The following is a 23,380-nucleotide window of genomic DNA, read 5'->3' on the forward strand; positions in this document are numbered from 1 at the left end:
TAGTAAAAGCTAGGAGATAACATCTGTGAAAAACTTTCTAGTACAAGCTTCTTACTTTTGTAATACCCTCTCATTTACTTCCATAATCAAGTGCTCTAAAATTAAACTATGCTACAGAGAAGTTTAAAAAATAGGTAATCCAGGCTCATGACTACCCATCAACACAGAGTTCTGAATAACTAGCAACTATCAAGATTACCCACGATTCTGAAACAGTTCTGCCTTAATGTGATTTCATAAAGCTGACAACACTGCTGAGTAACTTTTGCTTAAAGAAAGACATAAATGTTTGATTTATAAATGTTTTCTTCTTATCCTCATAAAAATTCCAATGGGAAGTTACTATTATATCTATTTTAAAGATGAGAAAATTGAGGCTTGGAAAGGTTAATAAACTTGCCCAGAATAACTACGAATGCCCTTACGCAGCCCCAACCTGGCCATACATCTGCCGTCTTCAACCTGGAGAGGTTTCCCTCTAGGGAGGCTTTCCAATGGGGTACACCTGACACTGTTTGAAAAGAATTCACATCTCTCTACGTCCTCTTTCCTGACATCGATCTTTGAGAATGGCCTGCACAGCAAGTTCGTTCACACCTCCTGTTTCACAGTTAGTCTCACCTCACGTTATAAAGTAAAGGCATATGCAACAATATGGTCGAATCTTAGCAATATAATATTAAGTAAAAAAAAGTCATTCCCAAAAGATTACAAACAGCATGACACCCTTTTATAAAATTAAAAACAACTAAAAATTTTCAATGTAACTTTTTATGAGTACATATAGATGGCAACAAAAGTATATACAAAAGAAAACAGGGATGATGGTTACCTCAGGTGGAGGGAGGCAAGGGGGATAGGTCGTAGGGCAGGGGGTGGGGAGAGGGGATGATATGACTAACGTAGGTTATTTTCAAGGTTCTAGCTTTTATTTGGTAGGTTCATGGCTGCTTATTAACATCATTTAAAATAACTAATTAAGTAACTAAAAGAAAAAAAAGAGAGCCATGCATGGACCAATGATGAGTGACACAAGGATTATGATTAAACCAAGTCTATGCACCTGAGGTCCAAAAACAAAACAAAGGCATACCTCTCAGCCATCTTACTATGGTGCATTGCCTCAGCGTGTAAAAACCTCCTGGAGTAACAAACAAAGGTACAATTTGAAATATTGATATTGGGAAGCTTTAAGGCATCATAAACCCGCCAAAGACCTTCCTTTCTGTGTGTGTGTGTGTGTGTGTGTATCATAGATGTGTGGCCTTCACCCCTGGTGGGATATTCTGAATTCAGATATACTGCAGAGTAGGGAAACTGGGAGTGACTTCACCTCTTCTGCCCTGATGCTCTTTCGGGAGAGCCCCGGGAGAGGAAAGCAGGCGAAGAAACCCACTAACGGGGGCTTTTGTTCCCTCCCACAATTTAAAGCCAAGAGATTCCTCTATGGATTATCTCAACACTCATCTCTAGGAAAGATAACCATTACCCAACAAATAGCTGAAACGTACAGGTTAGTGCTGCTGACTCTGGATACACCAGCAAGGTTTTCCAGGATGACCAAATTTTTATGTGCTTTTCTGCAGGTTCAAATACTGGCTCAGCCACTTATTGTGTCTCATTAGGCAAGTAGCTTGACCTCTGTGCCTCAGTTTCCTTATCTTTAAAAATGACATTAGCAATACAATCTGCTTCATGAGGTAGAGGTAATCTATGTTAACATACGTAAGCGCTGGACAGTGCGTCTCACAGAGCAGGCACTCTATTCATGTTTGATACCACTTATCATCATTCAACACGACGGTTTGAAACTACTTTCATCAAATCACATCATGAAATATTCCAATTACAGTTGATCACATTTTATCTTACAAATTTTCAGTGCTTTTCACTTGCTGTTAAGAAAAATAAAATTATAGGCTAGCTGTCACTCTAAGTCACTTTTTAGCAATATATGCTTTCTTTTCATTAAATACATGAGAAAAATTTGACACCACATCTAATACAATTGATGCAGTTGCTTTGGTTTTTTTGTCTTACTATCCCATTCTCATTTGATTATTCCGAAAAAAAAAATGATCACAAGAGTTTAATACATACACATATTTCCCAAAGGAATCCCATACCAATGCTTTTCTTCACAGTCCTCGCCTCATAGATAATTTATCATTTTAACTACCCATTACATATTACAAAATAATGAGATGTCGTTTATATAATTTTTAATTTATATATTAAATCAATAGCATTATAATTTCACCCTGACTGCTTTAGTGATGTATCCCTAATTTATTACTGGATTACAGCCTGTTCACCAAAATGTGTATTAACGTCCCTATTTTTAATGAAGAAATGCAGTCAGGTGTGTTCTGATGAAAATTAAGTGAATTTAGGTGATGTGTTTGACAATATGGACACAGTTTCCAATTGGGTTACGTGGCAGACGTTTCCCATTCATTAAATGGGCTATATCTACAGTGCCAAAACATGTAATACGAAAAACGATCTAACATGTGGATTGGCAGAGTTGTACCGACATTACATGTTGACTTCCAAAACTTTTCTTAGTATACTGGATGAAACAAGTACTAACAAAAGAAAAAGTACTAAGTATAAAAAGTCATTTAGGGGCACCTAGATGGCTCAGTTGGTTAGGCGACCGACACTTGGGTTTAGGCTCAGGTCATGATCTCAGGGTTGTGAGATTGAGCCTCTTGTCGGGCACTGTCCTGGGTGTGGAGCCTGCTTAACATTCTCTCTTTCCAGGATGCCTGGGTGGCTCAGTCAGTTAAACAGCTGTCTTCGGCTCAGGTCATGATCCCGGGGTCCTGGGATCTCTCTCTCTCTCTCAACTAAATAAAAATCTTAAAAAAAAAAAATCTCTCTCTCCCTCTTCCTCTCCCCAACCCCCTGCCCCTGGTTCGTGCGCCCTCCTCTAAAAAAACAAAACAAAACAGAAAAACAAAACAAAAACAAGAAGTCATTTACTAAGTATTGGTAAAGCTTCTTTGGATTTTTTTCTCAAATTTTGAAAAAATAAATGATTAATTACTGGATAAAAAAATCTTTTCAAGTTACATGGTTTCCAATTCTTTACTGTCAAGAAAATTAAAAGAGAAAGAATCTTAAAAGCTGACATCTGAAAGGTCATAATAATAATTTCTGATGACAAATCACCATGTGATTTTTGCACATAATGTGGAAGGAGTGCAAAGAACTCAGAGATAAAACTATGACAAAAGTCTATCCGTTCGCAAAGGCTTATTTACAAGGGTACTTATAAAAATAAAAAATAAAATTACAATTAATGTGGGACTTTCTCATTCTAGAATAAGGAGTATTAACTGATAGATATTAAAATTACCTAGGGGGGAAAAAAAAACAACCTATTTCGTTAGGTTGCATTTCCAACCAAATTTACGTGTGTGTGTGTGTGTGTGTGTGTGTGTGTGTGTGTGTACTTTTTTTTTTTTTTTTAAGCAGGCTCCACACCCAGCATGGAGCCTAACACAGGGCTTGAATTCATGACCCAGAGATCAAGACCTGAGCTGAGCTAAGATCAAAAGTTGGACACTTACCGTAAGACTGAGCCACCCAGGCACCCATTTCTTTCCTTTTTTTAAAAGATTTTATTTATTTATTTGACAGAGAAAGACACAGCGAGAGAGGGAACACAAGCAGGGGGAGTGGGAGAGGGAGAAGCAGGCTTTCCCGCTGAGCAGGGAGCCCGATGCGGGGCTTGATCCCCCTGGGATTCATGACCTGAGCCGAAGGCAGATGCTTAACGACTGAGCCACCCAGGTGCCCCCTTTCTTTCCTTTTTTTAAAAAAATTTTAATTGAAGCATAGTTGACATATAATATTATATTAGTTTCAGGGGTACGACATAGTGATTCAATGATTTTCTTCCCTTTTTTAAACTTAAATACATACTAGTAATACTTGCAAAGACCACTTGATCAACAAGAAAAAAAGCTTTGTCTTTTCTAAGTGACTCTTGGTGAATATCAAAATGCTAAGATATTCTGATCTCACTGAAACATTTACAAGAGTGATGTAACTGCCCCACTTAATAGTGTCGACACTTACCATACACTGAAATTTACATCTTTTGCAACTATTTCAACACTTGATTTTAAAAAAGTTTAGGTGTCAATGAAAAATGTGCTCAATACAGCTTTCACCAGAATTCTTTCATGTGGACCATTTAAACCAAGAGATTAACTTAGTATTACCAATAATGGGAGAAAAATGACCTTATATTCCTCCTGATAGGATGAAGCAGGAAGCACACCTCACTACCTAAGTAATATTCTCGACACACACACATACACACACACACACACAAATGTTATTCTAATTCTGATCACAAGAAAGCAATTAAAGCTAGACTGTAGAAAGTTTTACAAAACAGCTAGCTTGAACCCTTCAAAAATGTCAATGTCATAAAAGCCCTACCCAAAGAGGAATTAAAGACTGAAGAGACATTGCAACTAAATGAAACATGTGAGCTTTGAATGAATTCTTCATCCAAGACAAAAAAAAAAAACAACAAACAAACAAAAAACCAGACTATAAAGGAAATTACTGGGACAACTGGAGAAATTTGAATATGGACTGTCTACTAGATATTGCAATGTTCAATTTCTTATGCTTTATAATGGTACTGTAGTTATAAAGTCCCAGTTCTTACAGATACATGATAAATTATTTATAAGTGTTGTGTTACTCCCACAATATAATATTCAAACAGTTCAGGGGAGAAAAGCTTATATATATAGTGTCAAAGCAGATGTTAATAACTATTGAATCTAGGTGAAGGATATACGAATGCTCATTGTACTATTCTTCCTATTTTTCTGTCGAGGTGAAATGTTTCCAAATCAAAAGTTGAAAAGAATTCTCTGAAGGGGTACTAGAGTCAAAGTTTCAAGACTGCTGATAAGCAAAACAAAAACAAAAACAAAAACCCACCATGAAACAATTCAACAGTGAATGATTCAGATCTTTCAACATATCAAATGATAGATCCTTTTTGTCTTTCAAACCATCCCATACTGGCAATTCATATATAGTTCAAGAAAAACTTAATAAAGCTGAATATGAAGGCCTTAGAATAAGCCCAATCTAAGTGATAAGTGGAAGAGCCAGGATTTGAACTCCAAAGCCCATGTTTGTTCATTCACAATATGCTAATTTTATTACATGGAGACATTTTATTATAGAAATAGGCTTGCTTTTATGATGCTCATCAAAAATTTTTAAGTTACTAAGGAAATCCCTACAAAGTTTCTAGATCCTATCAAAAAGAACCAAATGGACTGCTTTGATCCCTCCCTTTCCCCCAAATCAATCCTAGAGATATTATAGGAGCCACAAGGGAATGAAGGTTCAAGAACCCAGCTAGTCTGACTCCCAAACTCTATACATTTTCTCTGAATCATACAATAAACTCATTCTACACTGGCTTTTGTTACTAATGCTCTTTTATCCAATGATAAGGATTTTCTATTGGCTAGTCTGCCAAGGAGTATCTGAGAACTGCTCTTTCTTACTGAACTAACATGCTGGCTCCACCCCTCACTAGATTTGTATTCTTGGGCAAGTTTCTTAACCTCTTTGAGCCTGCTTCCTCCTCTGTAGAATAGTGACAATAATAATACCCACCTGATAGAATGTGACACATGAAAAATGCTTAGCACAGCACTCACTCAAATTTTTACCTATAGCAACTAGTAGCAGTATAAACACTAGGCTTGGTAGAAGGAGTACTAGAATGATAATTAGCAGCGGGAGTGTTTTCTTCGAGTTGAAATCTATTAATAAAATTAGAAAGAGGAAGGCTGCTTTTGCTAATCCTATGGGTAGCTGAACATGAAGCAAGGTTCTGCATTCTAGATGTGCAAATTATGTGTATTACTACTGTTCAATTTCTTTGGATTTATGCTATTTCTTTTGACTTAACTAATCATGGAAGAGCTTCTGCTCATTTTATAGAGATGCTATTAAAACTGTCCAGATGGGATCTAACATAATAAAAAGCCACTTACTCTGGTGGAGGCATTTTTGAGGGTTCCACGTCCCGGAGGAACTCGCACTGGAGAGCCTGTTCTGCAGTGCAGCGCTTACTAGGGTCCAAGGCGAGCATGTAATCAAATAAGTCTAGCGCGGCTGCAGGGATACTGGCATGAGAGAATGACAAAAGTCATACGTGGTCTTTGACAAATGCTTAATGCTTCTTTAAGCTCCTAACATTTTATAACATGTTTGCTCTACTTTATTCCAATAAATTCCAATTTTTCCTTTGAAGAAACAGTCATTTTTACATAATTTTGAGCTATTATTCTAAATAATTTGAAACTTGGCCAACAATGGTATATTTTATTACTCTGTTGGACATTTGCAACTATAACATAAATTAAGAGCCGAATAGAATGGCTTCCTGTAACAAAATAAAAACCTGAGCTCAAATAACACGAAAGTTGCTTCATTAAAATTTTAAATGGCGTTCAAGTTCTGTCATGTAAGCTCCAAATGAAACACACAACCCTAAATCACTGATACCATAATCACAGTGAGATGGTAATTTGCATGTAGCAAAGGGAAACTCAAAATTAAAGGACACAGAAGAATTGTGATAGGTCTACCTTGGGTCAACAGAGGACAGAGTGACATTTAGAATTCTCAAGAAATAACTAAAAAAAAGGAAAAAAATTCAATGCGATATGGACACTTAAGCATCCCCTTCTTACAAAACAAATTCTTCTCTTAACTTTCGACGATATTGCTTCTTTGGTTTCATGGTGTTGAAATATGGTAGTTTGATTACATCGGGCCACACTGCAGGACATGGACTCCCACATATACGGCTAAACAACACACAAAAAGAGGTACATCAATATAAACTCCACAGAAAAAAATCAACCAGACAACTGCTATATAAAACATCACCTCATTCTTCAACACAAAAAGTTGGAGTCTTGATACAGTATGTAAGAAATTTCATTAAATATTTTAGCATCCCAACTTAATTGTTTTAAGAAATCAGTTTATTTTCAGTGGATATTTCTAACACTCCAAACATTCCAATTCCTAAAAAGAAAACCTTCATATTTGCAAAATAAAGTCTTAAAACACAGGGAACCCTCCAAATATGCTGACCATATCTTGAACCAAGATAAAAAATTTTATGCCAATAAATTAAGGAACCAGAGTTTAGGTTTGTGTCTTTCTCTGGTCTTATAGGTACCTGTCATTACTTCTCTTCATGAATAAGATGAAGTTTGTGAGAAGAGCGTAAACGAATTCCCTACACCCAGGAAGGGAACTATACTGTCATGTCTGCTGCTCCATTCGATCAACAGGAGGACCCTCAAAGTAACATTCTTGAAATACAGAAGTTCTTCAGCTTAAGTAGTGCCACTGATTTCAAGGTATTGAGAAATTTTAACTGCTTTACTCTCTGCTTATCTGTAGCTTGAAAACCCTATTTCTGTACTAACCAGGAAGTCCTTGTTACCGTAATTTGTAGAAGAAAGGCTATAACAGAGGCAACTCCAGCCGGTAAACATTTAAAAACTCACTTGGCAATACACAGATGAAAAATTTGTTAAATATGCTTAATGTGCGCATACTGAATCTCAAAAATAAATGTACATTGAACGTAAAATCCTCAGCTGATCTTCATATGCGAAGAGGAAATGTCCATGCATCACTGACTAAAAATAAAAATGTTCTGTATGTAATAAATATAAATGCATGCACCAATGTGTATAAACAAGTGATGACTAACGTTGTAAGCCATCCTTTAGCTGAGCTGTAGAACACTATCTCAGAAACACATATATTTACGTAAGATAACTGCTCATGTTTTTTAAGCTATGTCACTGAAATGTCCTTTTTTGGTTTCAATATAGTTTAGGATTTTTGGAAACACAAGCTTCTAAAAAGGTAGTAAGAGCCTATTCTTTGTACACGGCCAGTCTCTTCTTCCTCACAACTGGATTTTTACAATCTCCTCAAGGAAACAAGGCTGACCCTGGGAGGATGGTTCTACGATCTGGTCTCAAACTGCCTTCCTAGTCTCATTCCCCAGTTCATCTCTCCCCACGGACCAACCACACTCTTCCATGTCTGTGATCATATTCTCTCTCCCTAGATTCTAACTGGTGGAGAATCTTTTTCATTTCTCAAGATTCAGATCAAAAGTAATCTATTCAGTGCAGTCTTCTGTATCCCCATGGCCACTCAGAAGGGTCACTCTGCATTCTATTTATTTGCTTCTTTTGACACTTTTTCATACTTCATGCTGCTTTGTATCTTGGTTTACCTGCCTGTTTCGCTTACTAAATTGATAGTTTAGGAACCGTGTCTCTCACTTTTGTGTACTTCTCCAAGTATATATATATAGATAATCCCAGGCAGACTGATGTGTTATTACAGAGGTATGAAATATATTGAAACTTTTTAAAATGAAGGATACTTTCAACTGCAGAGATACAAGAACATGTTCCATGTTATGGAAGAGGTGCAGAATTTTGGCTACAGCTCCAAGGATAAGTAAACAACAGACAGGTGAGAAGGAAGTAAGAGAAATGTTACTGGCAAAGAGAAGTGCATAGACAGAGGCATGGAAGTAGTCAAGTACAGACATGTGGGAGGAAGACGAAGGAAACAGGTGGAATTTAGGGCTCAGGGAGGGTTAGCTAAGAGCACAGAGAGGAGCCACACAATGTTTTAAAAGGCAACCTGCCTAACTATGAGGAAGACAAACTTTGAAAACAAACTTTAAAACTGAATCCTGTCTGTGACACTGGTCAAACTGCATTGCTGAAGAATCTGTTTCTTGTTTTGTAAAAAAGAGATTCATTTTACTTCAGAGCTGTGAGATTAAATGAGCTGGCATCTGGCCCGTTCAGTAGCCCTTCAATAAAAGTAAGTTTCATTACCTCTTAGGTAAAGTTTCAATTATTTTACTCTATGTGTTGTGGGAAGATAGTTGACTAACAGTTATCTAGCTGGTAGCAGCACACATGATGGAAGAGACCTACGGAGGCAGGGAAAGTTCCTAGAAACTAGGGAAGCAGACAGGACAGCAATGGATGGTAACTGCATATTAGCAAAAACTAGCCTGATGGCCAGCCAGTTATCTCAAAATCACTTACCGAAGAGGTCTTGAAATGCATCATATACTAAATCCCCAAATACCTGAGGCCTATTTCGGGAATGAATCAATTCTGACCTATGTACTTTGGTATCAATACCGTATGGTAGCTTTTGCTTTTTCCTTTTTACAAGGCCAACAGGACAAAGCCTTCTATCTAGCCATTCCTCTAATTATTCTCCTCAGAATTTTCCTAGGATGAATTGCAGAATCAATACTGTCACACTCCAAAACGTAAGAGAATCTGTTTGGATTCAACTGCTGCTCTGAATTTATAGATTTAGAAGGGATTGCTATCTTCAGAAGGCTTAATACTTGTATCCCAGAAATATCCAATTTTTATATTTCCTTCAGTTTTGTATTTACGTTTCTTCAACTGGATCTTATATATTGCTTTTTATCAGTTTTATTTTTTGCTTTTTTGAATGTATTCTTATCCCTATTCTATTGCCTAAGCAGTAGATAGGGAAGTTTTGTTACAGAAAACATTTTACATATGACATCCAAAGTTTTAGATAGCCATCTGAGATCCTATGGCTCCTACCATAGTTTTAATAGTTGTTTCTTTGAGGCTTTCCAGGTTTATAATCTTATCACCTATAATCAGAATTCTTCTCTATTTTTTCCAAACATGCACACCTCTTTATCATGATATGGTATGTGGCAATTTCTAAACATTATTACAATGATAATGATGCCACACAATACTGGGTAGTTTTATTTCATTTCTGACTTTAATGGGAGTACTTTCATTGTTTACAACTGGGAAGGATGATGATTTTTGGTTTGAGAACACCACATAATAATCACAGACACAGACACAAACTCACACACATATCCTGTTAAGAATTAATTTATTCCTTTTTACTATGGGCTTTATTTTTTGTGGCTTTTAAATTTTTTTTTTAAATATTTTATTTATTTATTTGAGAGAGAGAGAATGAGAGAGAGAGAGCACATGAGAGGGGGGAGGGTCAGAGGGAGAAGCAGACTCCCTGCTGAGCAGGGAGCCTGATGTGGGACTCGATCCCGGGACTCCAGGATCATGACCTGAGCCGAAGGCAGTCGCTTAACCAACTGAGCCACCCAGGTACCCTGTGGCTTTTAAATTTTTTAAAGGATACTTTAGTTTTGTTAGTTTTATTTTTAGAAACTATTATAATCATCATCTGCATTTTTCCCCCTGAGTAACTAATGTCATGAATCATATTAAGAGCTTTCCTAATACTCACGCTTACATTCAATAGAGGAATACTTCCTGGCCTTAGTGAAGTACTATCATTTCGGCGTAATGCTGTGTTCTACTTGTTCATTTAGATGTTGTGCATCAATATTCCCATGTGAGATTGGTATACAGGAGTTCTCAAAAGTGGGGTTCACAGACTCTTCAGGGGTCTGGCAGATGAAAGGTGTAACTAAGACATTATTTGCCTTTTTCAATGTGTTGATTTTGCGCTGATGGTACAAAACCCACAGTGAGGAGAATGCCCAGCACCTCAGTATGATGCAAGGCAGTGGCACCAAACCGCCAGCAGTAAATACCCTTCACGCTAGACCATCTCCCGGGGTGGGGGTGGGGGTGCGTGGGGGGGAGGGGAGGGACACACCAGCCATTTCACTTAAGAATGTACTTGTGGAAGCAGTAAAAATCGTTAATGTTATTAAACCCTAACACTATTTAGAAGAGTATGTATCTTCTTTATATTCTCAGTGATGAAACAGAAAATACTCATAAAGCACTTTTGCTGCTCAAGAAATTCTGACAGTTATCCTGAGAAGCATTTGAGCAATTATTTGAGCTGCAAGCTGAAGTAGCTGCGTTTTTTTTCATGGACGGTCATTTTTACCTATATGAACAAGTAACACACTATGGTCATTCAGATTTGGGTATCTGCCAGACATTTTCTCACATGTGAACAAAGTCAGCTTGTTACTTCAAGGAAGACGATTGCGGTATTTATTTTCAATTATAAAATCCGAGCTTTCAGGAGAAAATTAGCATACTAGAAAGCTTGTATCTACGCCATGGACTTGACAGCTTCACAATGAATACCTATAGACTTTCCTGATGAGATTAGTGGTGATAACCAAAATTATATAATGAAATGTTACATTTAGAAGACCTGCTAAAATAGGTGATTCACTATTTTCCATATTAGCCATGTTATAAAATTATCGCAGATCCAGAGTGCAGGATAGACTAATGGATTTTAATATATTAGAATACAAAATATCTCCATATGTTTTCAGACTGTACATTACAACTAACGCATAAAAAATTACCACTTATTTAGTGTAGTTTCAAAGAAGAATATGCACAATCATCTGAAAGACTATTGAAAACAGCGCATCACAGGGAGGAGAATCCAGATGTTACTTTATTAAGCCAGACATTAAAAGATATGTAAAAATGCAAAACAGTGCTACTCATTTCACCAACATTTATTTCAGTTTGGAAAATACAGACGTTTTATAATTAAACAATGTTAACATATTGTTTTAAAATAGTTATTTTCTTTCTCAGTTTTAATTTCTAGTACGATAAATATCAATAGATACAACTAGCATAAACAAAGCTCCTGGGATCTTTCATAATTTTTAAGGGTGTAGAGAAATTCTTACAGCAAAAAGCAACTCATAGGATTTTTTATGCTACTGATCTATGAAGATATACATGCTTCATTATTTAAAAACTGGGAGCTTCCCTTCTTTACCTATATTCTAGAACAATCAAAGTCTAAGCCTTTAAAGTTCTAAAAATCTCACCTGTGTGATCATCTAGGCCTCAGGCTTTATGGGTGGGGGAGGGGGTGGAGGTTGGACAGAAGCAGAGTTCTTTTCATTCCAATCTACTTCTAATTTTTTCCATGATTGTTAAGTGGTTTTTTATTTCATAAGCAATGTACACTGTGTGATATAAAGGTGCTTTCCGGCTGCTAGAAGGCTTAGGGTTAAAAGTGTGACCCTTATATTAAAAACATTTTTTTGCCCTCATTCATCCCATTCTGTCATCACCTGTTTTTCACTTTCTTTTGCCATCACTTTTAAACCCATGCTATTTCTATCAAAAAACCAATAATTTGCCTAAAATAGTTTCTGGAACAAGGCTAAGTACTAATTACTTGACCACAGCTGTGTGAAACTTTTTAAGACAGATTCTGATAAGCATTCCCACCTTTTATTAGTTCATACATATTTTTGTACAATGCAGACTAGAACTCATCATTCCTGGGACTTTAGATTGGGGATAAACTCCAGCATTACTGCAAGTGGAGTGAGGGGAAGAAGTATGTAGGAAACTTACATTTATTTAACTCTTGTAACCCTAAGCATATGATTAGTCCTGTTTTACTCGTGAAGAAACAAACTGAGAGTGTTGTGGAACTTACCCTAAGTCCCAAGGGCAGGAAGTAGCTGAACTGGCATGACAACCCAGGGCTGCAAGATTCCAAAGCCCACCCTTTCAATGAATACACTCTGCTGCCTCCTTCCTATCAGGGAGACAGCTGTTTTCTTTTGTCAGAAACTTACTTTTTTCCTTCATGTTTTAAAAATACTTAATGCCACAGAATCAAAAGTGTGGCACCTTTTCATAGTATTATAAATATTTGGTATTTTACCAACAAAACAAAAACATTCTGAAATATATAAACTGGACTGTGAAATAGCCCTCTTCACAGCCCTCTCACAAATCCATGCTCACATAACAATTCCAGACTCTTTTGATGTGTTTGTTTTACCAAAATGGGATAAAACCAAACACAGCCTTCTATTAAACGGCTCATCATGAAACAATGTTGCTTTTCTTTCTTTCTTTTCTTTATTTGACAGAGAGACACAGCGAGAGAGGGAACACAAGCAGGGGGAGGGGGAGAAGCAGGCTTCCCGCTGAGCAGGGAGCCCGATGCGGGGCTCAGGCTGGATCCCAGGACCCTGGGATCATGACCTGAGCCGAAGGCAGATGCTTAACGACTGAGCCACCCAGGCGCCCCTGATGTTGCTTTTCTATGTCAACATCTCCAGATCTACCATTTCCTTTTCAATATCTATCGAGTATGTCACCAAGTGGATGGATTGAGCCCCCCTATATGGTTCTAACCAACTTAACATGTTCATAAAATAATCCGAGTACACTCATGCCTCAGGATGTTTATTACTTTGTACTTCACTTCATTCAGATCCCTGCTCAAATGATACCTTCCGGGAGAAACTTTCCTGGACTCTCTGTAACACTGCCTCCTATCATTTTCTATCCCCTTGCCCTTATCACCGCCTGATACATTAATTTGTTTTGTCTCTCCCAATTAGAAACTAGAAAAAGTCGTTTGCTACTTACTAGGCACGGAGGATACAACCCTCACCCTTCACTGTATCCTCAGTGCCTCGGAACTGGCACACAACCAGAAACCAACGGATACTTGTTCAATTAACCCCCCCTGACTTGAAATGACTTCTGTATTATATTCGGAGGTCCATATTAAACTTGCTTTATTTCTGGACTTCCCATATAATTCCACCAACTCATCTATGTATCTTGCGCTAAAATGGTTTCAGTTGCTATAATTTTAACATAGGATATGCCAAATTTTCCTTCTTCTTAAGAATTTTTCTAGTTATTTTAATGTTTATCTGGAGGGAGAATGTCTTTTGAAATTCGCATTGGGACTATAATCATTAATACAGGTTGAACTGCCACCTTCAAAAAAGTTAAGGCTTCCAACCAAAAATGAGATATGCCGTTCCCAATAGTTATTTTAAATCTGCTTTACAATTTTCAGTGAGACATTATAGTTTTCAATATACCTGGAGTATATATGGTGGTGCTTTTGTTAAAAGGCATCTTTTCCCTCATGTACATTTTTAACTGGTTATTATTGGTACATATTTTTAAGAAGGTATTGCTTTTAGTATATATGTATTCGTATGTTATATTAGGATATTGTGTGCATATATGTATACACACAAATGTACACACACACACACAGTCTCTCAACACTTGTCATTTGATCGGACTCGTTTACTTCAGGTGTTTCAGGTAATTCCCTTGCACGCTGCCTGTGTGCAATGCTCTCTCGTACAAATTATGACAATAGTGCCTTCATCCTGCCACTCTTTACACCTCTTACTGGGTCACTTACCAGTTAACTGGTTAGTGCTTCTAAAACACTCTTAAAATAATGATACTAGAAGACACTTCTTAACATTCTTGTCTTACATCTTCTAGTATTTCAAAACTAAATATTATTCTGGCTATTAGTCTTCAATACATATTTTCATCATATTAAAGAAATATACTTTTACACTTAGTTTGTATTCTAGCAAATGCTTATCCAACACCTACCAAAAAAACGTATTATTTTACTTCTATTAAAGTGATGAATTATAATAATAGATGTCCTAAAACTGAAACATTCTTGTATTCTTTGGATGACTCCTACTTGACTCAGCAAGGTGATTTTTAAGGAAAAGCTAGATATGATTGGCTAATCTTTTCTTTAGAATTTTTGGATTAGTATTCTGTAGAAATTCTTCAGGATGTTTTTGTCAAATATTGACGTGTGTGTCATACTAAAAGCTCCAGGAAGTCTTATTTCCTACATGGTGTAGAGAATTAGTTAAAGTTTAGCTACTGTGGTAAAACTGTCTAAATTCAAATCTCGATTTTGCCACTTGCTAGTTATATGACCCTAGACAAATTCTTCACTTTCTAAGGTTCCACTTTCTTAACTATAAAAAGAAAACAGAAGGTTGTATGAAGCTTAAGAGAGGCTAATTCACGTGAAATTCTTAGAAAAATGCTTGCATAATGTATAAATCTTGCATCAAGTATAAAGTAAATAAAAGTTAACATTAATAGAAACCCTAGTATCCAAAGAATCAGGACCAATGCCTTATTAATAGAAAAAAATGGGTAAGAGGGAATCATGGAAAAAAAAATAAAGAAACACAGATACATAATTTAAACATTTTATTATAACTGAAAATTAAAAATGTACATTTATTCTCCAATTTTCTGACACAGGGCAAGGCCTCTCTTTGAACAGAGGATTCGTTGAATGGGACTCTGCATTAGCTTTCTTGAACAAACCATATTATCAAGGATTTAAAGCAATCGGAGTACTAAATCCTTCTAAATTTTTATGACTTACCTTTCTAACTTAAAGTAACTTGCCTCCCACCCAGTTAATTTGATAGCAACTTTGTTAGGTCTTTGAAAAGCATTCCATCTGTGTATATTTAAAGGACACACATAGAGTAATAAAAAGTTGGTATACAAAATTGGAAACAACTACCTCTTACAGTCATCATACTTCAACTGGTAGCATAAATACACAGTCTTACTAGAGAGTAGTAGCCTACTAGCTGCGAACACTCGGCTTGCCATGTTATCAGGCTACTGTTACTTACAGAGGGACTGGAGAGCATCAATTAATCCAATAAGTCTGTTGAAGGGAAGGTTCATAGTATATTGGTATCTGTGCCTCATACCAATATCTTTTTCCTAAAAGTTCTCATCCATAGTTTGAGACACACACAAAACTTAGAAGTTGCAAAGTGACATTATATATGAAAGCCAAAGCTCTTTCTTTAAAAATAAAAGAATTATTTTAAAATATTACATGAAGAGAAAGGTGATTAGCACGTATGTCCTTATGACCCAGGCCCTACAACAGCCTCAAATTATGAAGACTGATGCCTGTGGGTACATACACATGTTTCCGTGTATAAACATTCACATATAAATAAATATAAACATGTATGCATATGTGTATATAAAACAGAGTATTTCTTTACAGTATCCCAAAACATTAATTCTTCCATCCTGCCATACTAAAAAAAAGTTATCTACCATTTATTCTCTCCTTTCTCATACTTATTTACTCTTTCTTCCTGGTCTTATTTTTTGGGTCCCCCGCCCTTTCATTTAATTGCAAAAAAGAGCTAGGGACTTTGGGATCCTTATTTTTACTAGAACAAGTATCAAAGTACCCACATTCTAGTTTCTCTTCCATTCAGCAATCATTAGCCTTCAAGAAAACCATGCTGTTCTCCTAAAGACACAAACTTGAAAGACTTTAAATTTTCTATGAAGTATTACACACCCCCAACAAATATTACAATCATGAGCTTACCTTATTAATTCTAGTTGTGCAAGTTCTTGATTTGCTTGAAATATAGGCTTTTTAGTGAAGAGTTCACCAAGGATACATCTAGTGGAAAAAATATCCATCATTACCAAATGATACGATTTTACTTCACTACCAAAAATTTCAAGTAAATTAAACCAGTCAGTAAGCCTATCTTACCCACAGCTCCATACATCAATAGCAGGTGTATATCTTTCTTCTCCCAACAGCAGTTCAGGTGGACGGTACCATAAAGTGATGACCTTGTTAGTATACGGCCGACTAAAAAACACAGAAAGCAACTCTTTAGAGTTATTATCTGTTAGAATAAGAGAGATTCTCTTAAGAAATATTATTTTGGCTAATCAAAGCAATCCTACAATCCTAACTAAAACCAATTTCATCTGCCTACTAAGCTCAGACATGCTATTACATCTGACATACGTGATCATAAAATACATTTGAGAGCAATGTGATTAACTGAAAATTCCCTTAATACATAAAAATGAAAAGTAGTTGGCTGATTTTAACTGTCTTTTGGTCAAAAAAAGGTCCCAACTGTTCGGTTCTGTTTTTCCTTTCCATAACTTTAAAGGGGATTAACTGACTTAAAGGAAGTTGATTGATTTTGACCAAATCTGGCAAATTACTAATGTGTGGCAAGATATAGTACAAATTGGAATCACCTAATAAAAAATTTCACCTGGGCATATTTTTGACAATATTTCACTGACTGCAACCCCACTTTAGTATGCAAATACAAAGTACATAAATGTAGACTGCAGTAGTTGAGGTCTATTCTGCAAAGCACCACTGGCAACAGGTATGATACTTTATCAGATGATTCTTTTGTCACCTTCTAAAAGAGAGGATATATACATATTGCTACCTCTTTATTTGCCAGCGGGGCTTACATCCAGGGGACCAAACAGGCTGTAGGGAATTGAGATACTTCTCTAAAAAGGCTTTCATGCAGACTCCCTTGTGCCAGGGATGAGCACAAAGCCACCGTTTGAAAAGCCACTAGACTGTTATGAGGAAGATTCATTTGCTGATCTTAAACCATCCACAAGAGGGGCAGGAGCCTGTTGGGACTCTGTCCCGGGACAAAGGCGCGGCCAGGCATCACTGTTGCGCTCTCCTCCTACTCTGATGGCACCGGTGGTGCACTCCAAAACTGCACTCCCCTGTGGCCCTACTAAAGCTGGCAGGTGCACCCCATCCCTGCACTCTCCCGCAGCTTCACTAAAGCTGTTGGTCACACACACTCCACCTGGGAGATACTCCCTGATCACCTGGCTCTGGTGGCCAGGGGGGCTGCATTCCTGGGTCCCAGGAGAAAGTAATAATAAAACAGTTCTTGGCAGGCTACCATACCAAGGGCACTACACAGACTGAAACACACCCCAGTCTTTCTGGGAAGAAGGCCTATTTACTTGTCCTGCAGCTTCAGCCTAAGGGACAGACTGCAGGTTTGCCAGACATCTACAGTCTACAGAGGTGCTCTCAGGGAATGTAGGGCAGGGGACACCATCCTTGTGCTCTCCAATGACCTCATTACAGCTCACTGGTATCTCCCAGAAAGGAGCTTTTTACTCATCTTATGCTCTGACTTTCCAACTGTAGCCCAAGGGATATCTCCAGATCACCTGGTCCGCAGGCCAGAGGATTTACAATTGTGGTCCCACATGACTACATATATTTGTATACATTAAAAGCTGCTGCCTGAGGGTCTGGCTTCCAATCAACCTGAATCTAGGTGCTGACTGAGATTCCTGCCTTTGCAACACTGACTGGTCTTGGAACATCCTCAATAGTTGGTTCCTATCAAATATAAATCAGACTGCTTAGACAAACACAAAGGTCTGAGAAACAGAAGAGCTAGGGCAAGGTTGAAAGATAAAGATCATCTCCTACATAAGGCCACTCCTTCAAGACTAGAAGAGGTAGCTGTTTTCCCTAAACATAGAAATAACACACAGTCAAGCAAACTGAGGAAACAGAAAACATATGTTCCAAACAAAAGAAGAAGATAAAACCTCAGAAGAAAAAAACCTTAATGAAACAGAGGTAACTAATTTACCTGGAAGAGTGAAAATGGTCATACCAATGTTCACCGAACTTGGGAGAAAAATCAATGAACACAGTGAGAACTTTAAACAAACAGAAAATATAAGAAAGTACCAAAGAGAAGTCACAAAGCTGAAGAAAAGAGTAACTGATCTGAAAAAAGAAAAAGGAAACTAAACTAGAGGGATTCAACAGCAGACTAGATTAAGCAGGAGAGAAGAGCAGTGATCTAGAAGATAGAGCAGTAGAACTCAAACAAGCAGAGAAGCAGAAAGAAAAAAAAAATTAAAGTGAAAACAGCTTAAGGAGCCTATGGAACAACATCAAGCAGAATAACATCCAGATTATATGGGTACCAGAAGGAGAAGAGAGAGACAAATGGGCAGAAAACTTATTTGAAGAAACAGTGGCTGCAAACTTCCCTAACGTGGGGAAACAGACATCCAGATCCAGGAAGCCCAAAAGATCCTATAAAAATGAACCCCAAAAGATCCACACCAAGACATGGTATAAGTAAAATGTCAAAAGTAAAAGATAAAGAGATAATCTAAAAAGAAGCAAGAGGAAAACAACTTTTACAAACTCAAGGGACACCCCGCGACCCCCATCCCCCAGGCCTGCGTAAGACTTTCAGCAGAAACTTTGCAGGCCAGAAGAAAGTGCACGATATATTCAAAGTGCTGAAAGGAAAAAACTGACAACCAAAAATACTCTACCCGGCAAGGTTATTATTCAGAATTAAAGGAGAGAAATAAAGAGTTTTCCTCTCAGACAAGTAAAAGCTAAAGAAGTTCATCATCTAAATCAGCTTTATAAGAAATAAAATGTTAAAGGGAATTCTTTAAGGTGCAAGGAAAGAAAGTACACTAGTAACAAGAAAACATGCAAGTATAAATCTCACTGGTAAAGACAGGGTAAAGGCAGTGGATTAAAATCACAGAAAACTACTATAAAGGTTAAAAGACATAATTAGTAAAAAGAACTGTAATTACAATAATCAGTTAAGGGATATACAAAGGAAAAAGATGTAAAATGTGACATCAAAAACATAAAATGCAGGGGTAGTAAAAATGTAGAGTTCTAGAATGCATTCAAACTTAAGTTGTTATCAGGGCGCCTGGGTGGCTCAGTCAGTTGAGTGTCCAACTCTTGGTTTCAGCTCAGGTCATGATCTCAGGGTCCTGGGATGGGCCCTGCATCGGGCTCCACACTCAGCACAGAGTCTGCTTGAGATTCTCTCTCCCTCTGTCCCTCCCCCTGCTCGAATGCGTGCTCTCTCCAAAATAAGTAAATCTTAAAACAAACAAACAAAATAAACCCCTTAAACTGCTATCAACTTAAAATAGACTGATATATATATAGGCTGTTACGTGTGAGCCTCATGGTAACCACAAAGCAAACATCTATAGGAGATACACGAAGTAAGAAAGCAATCTAAGCATAACACTAAAGAAAACCATCAAACCATGAAGGAAGAGAGCAAGAAGGAAAGAAAGGAATTACAGAACAGCCAGAAACAATGAACAAAATGGCAATAAGTACAGACCTGTCAATAATTACTTCAATGTAAGTGGACTAAATTCTCCAACCAAAAGACACAGAGTGGCTGAATGAATAAAACAAACAAACAAACAAAAAACAAACAAGACCCATCTATCTGCAACCTACAAGAGACTTGCTTCAGATGTAAGAACACACACAGCCTGAAAGAGATGGAAAAAGATATTTCACACAAATGGAAACCAAAAGAAAGCAGGGGTAGCTTTACAGACAAAACAGATTTTAAAACCAAGACTGTAAAAAGAGACAAAGAAGAGGGATGCCTTGGTGGCTCAGTCAGTTAAGCATCTGCCTTTGGCTCAGGTCATGATCCCAGGGTCCTGGGATTGAGCCCTACATCGGGCTCCCTACTCAGCAGGAAGTCTGCTTCTCCCCCGCCTCCAACATTCATGCGCGCATTCTCTCTCTCTCAAATAAATAAAATCTTAAAAAAAAGAGAGAGAGACAAAGAAGACCGTTACATAATGATAAAGGGGTCAATCCAACAAGACAGGAGCACTCAAGACAGGAGCACTTAGATAATGTAAATATTAACAGACCTAATGGGAGAAATGGACAGCAATACAATAATACAGGGGACTTAATACCCCACTTACACCAATGGACAGATCATGTGGACAAAAAAATCAATAAGGCAACATTAGCTTTAAACAACCAATTAGACCAGATGGTTTATAAAGATATATACAGAACACTCCATTTAAAAGCAGCAGAATATGCATTCTTCTCAAGTGCATATGAACATTAGCCAAGATAAATCATGTTAGGCCACAAAACAAGTCTCAATAAATTTGAGAAGCCTGAAATCACATTAGCATCTTTTTCAATCACAATGGTATGAAACTAGAAATGAATGGAAAAAAACTGGGAAAAAAATCACAAATACGTGGAGGTTAAACAATATGCTACTAAACAACCAATGGGTCAATGAGGAAATCAAAGGATAAATAAGTAAATACCTCAAAACAAATGAAAATGGAAAATGCAACTTACCAAAATCTATGGGATGCAGCAAAAGCAGTTCTAAGAGGGAAGTTCAAAGCGATAGAGGAGGCCTACTTCAAAAAAACAAAATCTCAAATAAACAATCTAACTTTACACCTAAAGGAACTAGAAAAAGAAGAACAAGCAAAACCCAAAGGGAGTAGAAGGAAGGAAATAACAAAGATCAGAGCAGAAATAAATGAATTAGAGACCAGTAAGACAACAGAAAAGATCAATGACACCATGAGCTGGTTCTCTGAAAAACAAACAAAACTGACAAACCTTTAACTAGACTCAACAAGAAAAAAAGAGAAAAGGCTCAAATAAATATTCCTTGAAACATATAATCTTCCAAGACTGGATCATGAAGAAAAATAAAATCTGAACAGACCAATTACTAGTAAGGAGACTGAATCAGTAATCAAAAACCTCCCGACAAACCAAAGTCCAAGACCAGACAACTTCACTGATGAATTCTACCAAACATTTAGAGAAGACTTAATACCTATCCTTCCCAAACTCTTCCAAAAATTGATGAGGAGAGAACACTTCTAAACTCATTTTATGAGGACAGCATTACCCTGATTAACAAAACCAGACAATGACATCACATAAAACCAAAATTATAGGCCAGTATCCCTGATGAATAGAGATATGAATACCCTTGACAATGATGCCCACTCTTACCACTCTCATTTGTCATATTATTGAAAATCCTAGCCAGAGCAATTAGGCAATAAAAAGTAATAAAAAGGCACTAACACTGAGAAAGAAGAAGTAAAACTGTCACTATTTGTGGATGACATGATTTTATATATAGAAAACCCTTTAGGGTTCACCAAAATACTGTTAAAGGTAATAAACAAATTCTGTAAAATTTCAGGATATGAAATCAACCATACAAAAATCTGCTGCATTTCTATACACTAAAAATAAAGTATGAGAAAGAGAAATTAAGAACGCAATCCCATTTACAACTGCATCAAAAAGAATAAAATACCTACAAGTTTAACCAAGAAGATTAAAGACCTGTACGCTGAAAACCATAAAAACACTGATGAAAGAAATCAAAGTCACAAATAAATGGAAAGATGTTCCATGCTCATGGATCAGAAAAATTAATATTGTTAAAATGTCTACACTATCCAGAGTATTCTATTGATTCAATGCAATTCCTATCAAAGTTCCAGCAGCATTTTTCACAAAAATAATACAAAACTATCCCAAAATTTGTATGGAACCAAAAAAGACTCCAAATAGCCAAATCAATCTTAAGAAGAAGAAAGGTGGAGGCATCACACTCCCTGATTTCAAACAAATTTACAAAGCTATAGTAATCATAACAGTACAGTACTGGAATAAAAACGGACACATAGGTCAATGGAACTGAATAGAGAGCCCAGATATACACCCACACATATATGGTCAAGTAATTTATGACAAAGGCAAGAATATACACTGGGGAGGGACACCTGGGTGGCTCAGTGGGTTAAGCGTCTGCCTTCGGCTCAGGTCCTGATCCCAGGATCCTGGGATCTAGTCCCATATTGGGCTCCTTGCTCGGCAGGAAGCCTGCTTCTCCCTCTGCCTGCAGCTACCCCTGCTTGTGCTCTCTCTCTGACAAATAAATAAATAAAATCTTAAAAAAAAAAAAAAAAAAGAATATGTACTGGGGAAAGGACAATCTCTTGAATATCAATGGTGTTGGGAAAACTGAACAGCCACATGCAAAAGAATAAAACTGGACCACTATCTTATGTCATACACAAAAATTAACTCAAAATGGATTAAAGACATGAATGTTAACACCTGAAACTATAAAACTTCTAGAAGAAAACACAGGCAACAAGTTCCCTGACATCAAGTCTTGGTGGTTTTTTTTTTTTTCTTCTTTTTTTTGGATCTGACTCCAAAAGCAAAGGCAACAAAAGCAAAAATAAGTAAGTTGGGACTACATCAAACTAAAAAGCTCCTGCACAGCAAAGGAAACAATCAACAAAATGAAAAGGCAACCTACTGAATGGGAGCATATTTGCAAATCATGTATCTCCTAAGAGGTTAATATCCAAAATATATAAAGAACTTATACAACCAAATAGCAAAACAACGAAAAAAACCTGATTAAAATATGGGCACAGGATCCAAAGAGACATTTTTCCAAAGATGACATACACATAGCCAACAGGCACATAAGATGCTCAACTTCACTAATCATGAGGGAAATGCAAAACTACAAATGAGAGATCGCTTCACACCTGTTGGAATGGCTGTTATCAAAAAGATAAGAAATAATAGGGATTGCCAAGGATGTGAAGAAAGAACCCTTGTGCGTTGTTGGTGGGAATATAAACTGGTATAGCCACTATGGAAAACAGTATGGAGGTTCCTCAAAAAATTAAAAATGGAAATCCCATATGACCCAGCAATCCCACTTCTGTGTATTTATCCAAAGAAAATGGAAACACTAATGGAAATA

General features: G+C 37.0%; 1 protein-coding gene across 4 annotated transcripts in view; it reads right to left on the minus strand.

The window, feature by feature from the left end:
• CDK13 (cyclin dependent kinase 13) overlaps positions 1 to 23,380 on the minus strand; it is a 119,897-nt gene that overhangs the window by 5,216 nt on the left and 91,301 nt on the right. For 2 of the 4 annotated variants that reach the window (XM_036069646.2, XM_036069642.2), the window contains exons 8-12: positions 16,471 to 16,572; positions 16,297 to 16,374; positions 6,753 to 6,869; positions 6,051 to 6,182; positions 1,094 to 1,141 (exon numbers count right to left, since the gene is read on the minus strand). In XM_036069646.2, the coding sequence (XP_035925539.1) occupies positions 1,094 to 1,141; positions 6,051 to 6,182; positions 6,753 to 6,869; positions 16,297 to 16,374; positions 16,471 to 16,572 (477 nt within the window). The remainder of the gene's footprint in view (positions 1 to 1,093; positions 1,142 to 6,050; positions 6,183 to 6,752; positions 6,870 to 16,296; positions 16,375 to 16,470; positions 16,573 to 23,380) is intronic. The other 2 variants (XM_036069647.2, XM_036069645.2) reach the window with 1 other exon arrangement.

Source organism: Halichoerus grypus, chromosome 12, assembly GCF_964656455.1.
Source record: "Halichoerus grypus chromosome 12, mHalGry1.hap1.1, whole genome shotgun sequence".
Taxonomy (NCBI): Eukaryota; Metazoa; Chordata; class Mammalia; order Carnivora; family Phocidae; genus Halichoerus; species Halichoerus grypus.